The sequence below is a fragment of the Urocitellus parryii genome, chromosome X (genome assembly GCF_045843805.1).
Source record: "Urocitellus parryii isolate mUroPar1 chromosome X, mUroPar1.hap1, whole genome shotgun sequence".
NCBI lineage: Eukaryota > Metazoa > Chordata > Mammalia > Rodentia > Sciuridae > Urocitellus > Urocitellus parryii.
In genome coordinates this window covers 130,091,874-130,100,142 of record NC_135547.1, presented here as the reverse complement: position 1 = coordinate 130,100,142, position 8,269 = coordinate 130,091,874, and the positions used below count along the sequence as shown (strand labels likewise).

The 8,269-nt window shown below is 40.4% G+C and overlaps 1 protein-coding gene across 1 annotated transcript; it reads right to left on the bottom strand.

Annotated features, from left to right (window-relative positions):
• Positions 1–1,626: 1,626 nt before the first annotated feature.
• LOC144250736 (uncharacterized) lies at positions 1,627–3,248 on the bottom strand. Its single transcript, XM_077793686.1, has 3 exons — positions 3,114–3,248; positions 2,478–2,691; positions 1,627–2,408 (listed from the first exon to the last, which is right to left on the bottom strand). The coding sequence occupies exons 1-3, from the start codon at positions 3,246–3,248 to the stop codon at positions 1,627–1,629; spliced, it is 1,131 nt and encodes a 376-aa protein (XP_077649812.1).
• Between the last annotated feature and the right edge of the window lie 5,021 nt (positions 3,249–8,269).

The window sequence follows — 8,269 nt, the reverse complement described above, 5'->3', positions numbered from 1 at the left end:
AAAAGACTGTGGAGAAACTCAATGGTGGAACACTCCTGGGTGAAATGTGAACAAAGAAAGAGAGGAAGGAAGTTCAGAAGAAACATTTCACCAATCTACCAAAGGCTGGACTGGAGAGGCCTAAACTAACATATACAATAAGTAATAAAACATTAGACACAAAATACTTAGAATACAGGAAAATGGAATCTAACAATAAGAGAGATTTAACCCATAAAACATGTTGCTTTCAAATCTTCATGCTGATGCAATGTTCCTCTCCATCCCAGGGTGCATTTTTGTTACCTCTGAATAGATAAAAAAAGAAATGAAGGCACACACCTCTTCACACACCTACAGTTGTTTTCTGAAAAGTAATAAATAAAATGAAATAAAATGAAAATTTCCTCAAGTCTGAACAAGTTCAAATGGATCTGAAACAAACAAAGATCCTACCACATTTCTATATACAGGGCTTTTCTCTAGTGTGATTTCTTAAATGCTGTTCAAAGGGACCTGGAAAGTTGAAAGTCTTACTACAATTTTTAAAGAGAGTAAAATGATCTTCCCATTTGTGAATTCTCTACAACTTTGAGGAAAATTCTGAAAGCTGAATACTGCCCCACATGGCTTATTCTCAGTATTTTCTACAGTATGCGTCCTTTCATACAACTGAACAAAACTAGGACATCTGAACCCTTTATATTTCTTACTTGCATAAGATTTATACCTTTTATTCCAAAAGAATCTTCCCATTCCTTAGTAAAATACTGAGAAAACTAGAAGATTTCCCACATTTCTCACACTCACAGGGCTTCTTTCCGTGAGGGTTTTCATATATGAAAATGAAAAAGGGCTGGATGGGAAGCTACATCCTTGTAGAAACTCCCCCACAGACTGTTTTTTTTTTCAATGTGATTAAAATGGCTTTGAAGACAACAGGGAAAATGGAATGATTTGTGATATTTTTTACATTTAAAGAGTTATTACAAATTATTACATATTAAAGAGTTATTCAGTTGGATGTGGTGGTGTTTGCCTTTAATTCCTGAAACTTGAAAGGTGAATTCTGAAGGATACATGTTGGAGGCTAGCCTCAGCAACTTAGGAAGACCCTAAGAAATTCAGCAAGTCCCTGTCTCAAAATTAAAAGTAACTGGAATGAGCACAACCAGACATAATCCCCAGTCTCTCTCTCTCTCTCACACACACACACAGACACACACACACATTTTCAGCATTGTGAGCTTTTTCTTGTCTTTGAGGATGACATGAAACATTGATTTACCAGATTTTACATTAAAAGGATTTTTCTCTAATAACGTTCTACATGTATAGGAGTGAAACTGTAAAAACAGAAAAGTCTACCAATTGTTTTCATGCATACAATTTCTCTGAAGTATCTGTTTTTTTTCTTTGAGAGAGTGAGAGAGAGAGAGAGAGAGAGAGAGAGAGAGAGAGAGAGAGAGAATTTTAATATTTATTCTCTAGTTTTCGGCAGACACAACATCTTTGTATGTGGTGCTGAGGATCGAACCCCGCCCACACGCAAGCCAGGCGAGCGCGCTACTGCTTGAGCCACATCCCCAGCCACATATCTGTTCTTTCATGTGTGTGAAGCAGACAGGATGAGGCAAAAGCTTTTCCTCATTGTTGACATTCATAGGTATTTTCTCTGGTATGTATTCTTAAATGTCTGTGAAGCTGAGGGAATGTAGCAAAGGCTTTGCCACACTGCTTACATTCATAGGGCTTCTCTCCAGTATGAATTTTTTCATGTGAGTGAAGGCTAGAGGAATGAGTGAAGGCTTTTCCACACTGCTTACATTCATAGGGCTTCTCTCCAGTGTGCATTCTTCCATGAATCTTAAGATAACTGGATCTAGAAAAGGCTTTGCCACACTGCTTACATGCATAGGGCTTCTCTCCAGTATGTATTATTCCATGTTTGTGAAGGTCACTGGAACTAGCAAATGCTTTGCCACACTGCTTACAATCATAGGGCTTCTCTCCAGTATGAGTTTTTTCATGTAAGTGAAGGTTAGAGGACCAAGTGAAGGCTTTTCCACACTGCTTACATTCATAGGGCTTCTCTCCAGTATGAATTCGTTCATGTATCTTAACGAAAGAGGCAGTAGTAAAGGCTTTTCCACACTGCTTACATTTATATGGCTTGTCCTCAGCATGAGTTTTTTTATGTGACTGAAGGGAACTGGATGTAGCAAAGGCTTTGCAACACTGCTTACATTCATAGGGCTTAGATCCAGTATGTGTTCTTCCATGTCTGCGAAGGTAACTGGATGTAGCAAAGACTTTGCCACACTGCTTACAATCATAGGGATTCTCTCCAGTATGAGTTTTTTCATGTGAGTAAAGATTAGAGGACCGAGTGAAGGCTTTTCCACACTGCTTACATTCATAAGGCTTAGCTCCAGTATGTGTTTTTCCATGTCTGCGAAGGTAACTGGATGTAGCAAAGGCTTTGCCACACTGCTTACATGCATAGGGCTTCTCTCCAGTATGAGTTTTTTCATGTGAGTAAAGGTTAGAGGACCGAGTGAAGGCTTTTCCACACTGCTTACATTCATATGGCTTCTCTCCAGTATGAGTTCGTTCATGTATCTGAAGGTAAGAGGCAGTAGTGAAGGCTTTTCTACATTGTTGACATTCATAGGGCTTTTCTCTGGTATGTATTCTTCCATGTTTATTAAGCTGATGGGATGTAGCAAAGGCATTGCCACACTGCTTACATTCATAGGACTTCTCTCCAGTATGAGATTTTTCATGTGAGTGAAGGTACCTGGATGTAGAAAAGGATTTGCCACACTGCTTACATGCATAGGGCTTTTCCCCAGTATGCATTCTCTGATGTATTCTAAGTAAACTGGGATACTCAAAGTCTTTCCCACATATCTTACATTTGAAATGTGCATTCCCTGTGTGTGTGATCCTGTGCCTTTGAAGACTTGTGTGTGAAATACAGGTATGAACACCTTGTTTACATTCATGGAGTTTCTCTCCAGAATGAGTTCCTTCATGTCTTCTAAATAAAGAGGAGAAATGAAAGGCTTTCCCACATATGTCCCATTGAAAAAGTTTACCTCCACTGTGTGTTATCATGTGTATTTGAACACCAGTGGGATAAGAAGAGGCTTCAACACTTTGTTGACATTCATCGGGTTGCCCCCAAGTATGAGTTTCTTCATGTCTTTCAATGCCATTGGAACAATTGATGAGTTTCTCACATACTGTACTTTCATAAGATCCATCTACCGTTTGTATTAACATTTGTGTGTGAACACATTTGAGAGAAACCAGAGATTTCCTATATTGTTTCAATTCACATGGCTTCTCTTCACATTCCTCATGGTTGTAGTATTTGTGTCCAGAGTGAGATGTGATCTGCCTAAAGGAATGAAGGTCATATGAAGTCTTTTGCACACATAATGAAGTCATATGGATTTACTCTATTAAAATTTTTCTTTGCTCAGTTAAGAATTGGAATCGATTTGAAGGTTTCCCCACACTAATTTGTGCCTGTGAAATTTACCATATGACTTCTTTGAAGAAGAAGTAACCAGCTCAATATGAATGCTTGATTCATTCTCAATTTTCTACTTATTTATACTACTTTACATTACTACCAACATCAGGTAAAGGCTAGGTTTTCTGACTTGTTCAACTTGCCTAAACATAAGGAGATTGAAAGGATAAAATCCTTTACATCACAGCTTCTCTATGGCTATTATCCAAATAGTGATATTCACATATGCAATTTCATAGTATTTTTTGGATGTCAAATACTTTGAAAAGACTGAATATCTGTTACAGATAAGTTTATATTTCTGGTAAAAAAACAGTATAAGAATAAATACTTCTCAAATTATGCATACTTCTTTTGTGGGTTTGCTTTAAAAATTAAATGACAGTTCTCAGAACCCCACATGGACTCCTCTTGTGAGTACAGTTACCTTACATTGCTCCCAGAGTTTTCAATCTGAACTTCAGTGATCTTGTCTTCCCACTTGTTTCCTAAAATGAGAGAACAGAACAAGCTTTATGAATATTTAGGAGCTATAAAAGCTTTGCCAAATGATACATGCCATTTATGCTGCAATAATTCACCAACTGATTCCCTTTTCACCTTCTACATAAATGACCAAAATAAATATGAATTGTCTATTTGATTAATTTTGAAAACATCATTATTACCTAAACAAGCCAGGTTTCTGAGGACTTCCAGCATGACATCTCTGTAAAGGTTCTTCTCGGAAGGATCCAGCAAAGCCCACTCCTCCTGGGTGAAGTTCACAGCCACATCCTCAAAGGTCACTGAGATCTAAAATATCCCACCAAATGTATAGTGGAAGCCAGGAGAGATTGACAGCATGAGAAATCTATACTCAACATGCATGATGTTCACATGATTCCCTGGCCTCTCGATTAATTCCAGGGCTTGGTCCATCAAATCTTTACTGTGCTCAACGTCTTACAACCATTCCAACACTAGATATTGGCTACTCAAAAGGCATACATCATAGTGATTTATACCTTTTCTTTGGTGAGTTCACAGGAAGTAAGAAAGGCTCACAGATTACTTCTAACTTCTTTATTGGTTGCACCTCTATTACATGTCCTAGAAACGTCCTGTGGGGTACAGAGCTAATATAAGCACTTTTGATAGTACTTATGTTTAGAAAACAAAGGTGATGAGTAGGAAATTGCAGGAATCATGAAACTAAGAGATTTTGCCAATTACAGTGGCTCTCTGTACCTACAAAGTTAATATAGACAACATAGTATTCACTGATGTCTTGTTTCCTCTGCAAGTCTATTGTTCCATACTTAAAGAAATGCCTAGAACCAGCCCCTATGCACACCCTGTGGGCATGGGGTCACTAAAAAGATCCCTTCACAGACAACATTTAGACAAACATTCACACAGGGTGTCACAATGCATTAGCTGAAGATTGAGCTCATCCTGTGTGATTACACTGAGAACAACTAGAAGCTGTTCTAGAACAAATTCAGTTAACTAGCTTACTATTAAATGGCCAAAACATGAGTTCTCTATTTGATTAATTTATTTATTAATAAACACAACAATTTTATAATTTCCTGTGGTTACTGTGAAACCCGAATGAGGGAAGTGAAAGATGACACATGTCTTAGAAATAACTCAATGACCCAAAAATGTCACCTTGTCCAAACAACAGCCTTACAAAATTTTACAACTCTCAAAACAATCTTCTTAATAAACAGAAGGCACTACATTTCTAAGTCTCATAGCAACAAGGCATGTTCAATGATTGTCAAACTCTTTTTTTTTTAAAGAGAGAGTGAGAGAGGAGAGAGAGAGAGAGAATTTTTAATATTTATTTTTTAGTTCTAGGAGGACACAACATCTTTGTTGGTATGTGGTGCTGAGGATCGAACCCGGGCCGCACGCATGCCAGGCAAGCGTGCTACCACTTGAGCCACATCCCCAGCCCTGTCAAACTCTTTTTAAAAGCAGCTGGTTCACTACCATAATGTACAGTCATGACACACACACAAATGTTCTGCTCAAGGACATTTTGATCAATGTTGGGCTTCATGTGCAATGGTTCTCTGTTTACAGACACAGGACAAAGTGGTGACTCAAGAGAAAATGTGACCATTTTGAAGGAAAAAAATGTAAAATTCCATCACAGGAAATTCATTGAGAATACCAGAGGTGGTGCTGTATTGGTATCTAAGTCATCCAACACACATTTCAGAAAAGGAGCTAAAATAATTATTGAAACTGTCACTTCAAAAAACCAGAAAAAGAAGAGCAAGGTAAACCTAAATTAACCACAGAAAGGTAACAGAGAAGGTGTTGATGAAACCACAATCAGGAAATCCACAGTCCACAAAATCAAGTTCTTCATGAACATAAGCATCACTGATAAACTGACATAAGGCTAAGAATACATAGGACAGGGAATGTTGATGTGGCTCAGTGGAAGAGTGCTTGCCTAGTGCTTGGGAAAAACTGGGTTAAATCCTCATTGACACATAAAAAGAAAGAAATAAAAGTGTAAATTACACAATAAAATTAAAGAAAACAGCAAAGAGGACTGAAAACCTACTAACAGATTTAAAATTGTCATCGTCAATAATGCATTGGGACTTCAAGATTATCTTAAACGTGCTTGACACAAATTAGACAACTTGCAAACACTGGACCATTTCGTTGAGAGAGACAGTTAAACTATTTTCCTCAGGTATGGTGGCCAGTGCCTTTAATTCCAACAGCTTGAGAAGCTGAGACAGGAGGATCAGAAGTTCCAGGCGAGCCTAGACAACATAGCCAGATCCTGTCTGAAAATAAATTTTAAAAGGGCTGGAGATGAACGACAAGAGAATAAATCAGACATTATTATCCTATTTGACTACATGACCCATGTGAATGGACATTAGGTACAACCAGAAAAAGGGGAAGTTACACTCTATTTGCATATGATGCGTCAAAATGCATTTTACTGTCATGTATAATAAGAGCCAAGTAAAATAAATAACTTCTGCCAAAAATAAACAAACAAACAAAAAAGAGCTGAGGATGTAGGTAAAGATTCAATATCCCTCGTATCAATAACCCACTGCCTTATTTCATTTAAAGCAGCTATTTTACCAGAACACAAGATGTGTCAAGTGACTATACTTTCCCCACAAGAATGATATTCAGAAACAGAAAAAATAAGTGTTATGCTTGTCAGAGATAGTGGCACAGGCCTGTAATCCCAGGGACTCAGGAAGCTGAGGCAGGATGATCATAAACTGGAGGACTGTGTCCAAAACAAGTGGTATATGATCTCTTTAAAACAGGGGTGGTGGGGGTTTCCTGAGGATGTCACTGATAAAGCTTCTCTAGTTTTGATCCCCAAGAGAAAAACAAAACATTCCTTGCAATACTTCACTAAAGGAAAAGTGAAAATGAGTAGACTGTGTTCATTTGAAACACAGGAAGAACATATATTTGAGAGTGATGAGAAGTGGAGAGGAAGATGGCGTTTTAGAACGCAGCAGGCAACTGCAAATGAAGGACCTACAGCAGCCTTCAGAGACTCTGAACAGGGAAAAGGAAAGTGGATTTGGGATCCGGCTTCCTACACATTTGGAAGAGTGGGGGCGGGCCACCAGCAGGGAGGGGAGGGGAGGCGAAGCTGGAGACCTGAGCAGCCCATTCAACAATGGAAGCCACAGCATGGAGCCCAGGGCCACCTTCCAGGGAGAATTGGGCCACATGCTCTGAGCTGACCTCAGGGACCAGCCCACCCCTCAGGCCCAGGGAGCAGAAGCCCAGAGACAAACACCATGGAGGACAAGGCTGCCAATTTCAGGCACCCAACACCCAGCTCACCGGGCGGGACCAGGGGATAGAGGCTTTGGGTCAGTCGCCAGGGAGGTGACTTCAAGTTTCTACCATCCAGCCCAACCCCCAGGACCAGGGTAGAGACCCAGGGCAACCTCCAGAGGTGACTCTGCCAGGCTCTGCAGCTCACTGGTTTGCGGGGCCCCAAGGATGGTGCTGACTGCGTACCTTTAACCCTCGTCACATACTCACCATTTTTGTCTTCCTTGGGGACTCGGTGTTCTCTTGAGGAACCCCTGAGCACCAGAGATCTCCGGGACACGGATGCTCAGAATCACCTAGGCCTTCAGGGCAGAGCACATGGGGCCAGGAAGGAAGAGCGGAGTTGGTGAGGAAGAAAAGCCCGCGAGATTTCCAAAGCCCGCCCTTCCCCTCTGTTCACGAATCTGATTGGACAGTTCCACCCCAGAAACACTAATGGGCCTCCTCCAGGAACACCTCTGCCTTATAACTGACAGCTAATATTATCCAATCACTTCCTAAGATTCCCTAGAGTGACAGATCCTTGGTCCCAGTCCTTTTCAGGTGGAGTGTCTTTGCTGGGTTGGAAAAATATCCCAAGTTAGAAGCCTTTGCTTGGAACTTGGTAAGGATGGGATTGAGCTATGGCTCTGGGAGACTGCTTTCCCAGCATGGGTGATGCGCTGGGTGTTACCCTCACTACAGAAACAAACAATTAAAAAAATTACTTGGGGAGTGTGAGGCAGGAGGAGCCCAAGGTTCAGGTCAGGATCTACAGTGTTACCCGTGTTTACTGTGACGGGTCCTTGCTTCCCCAAATGCTGAAGTATAACACAGAGAAGCACGTGGAGAGTGGAAAGTGGAAGGCTTAATTAAGGGAGAGCAGAAAAGATTCGCCCCCACCCCCAGGAAGAAGGGGACTCCAAAGGAGAA

Coding starts and splice junctions, on each gene's coding strand:
- LOC144250736 (XM_077793686.1), bottom strand. CDS start 3,248: ATGGATCTTATGAAAGTACAGTATGTGAGAAACTCATCAATTGTTCCA. Junction 2,692..3,113: donor AGCCTCTTCTTATCCCACTG/GTGTTCAAATAC, acceptor ACATCCCATCAG/CTTAATAAACATGGAAGAAT. Junction 2,409..2,477: donor TGGAGAGAAGCCCTATGCAT/GTAAGCAGTGTG, acceptor CACATACTGGAG/CTAAGCCTTATGAATGTAAG.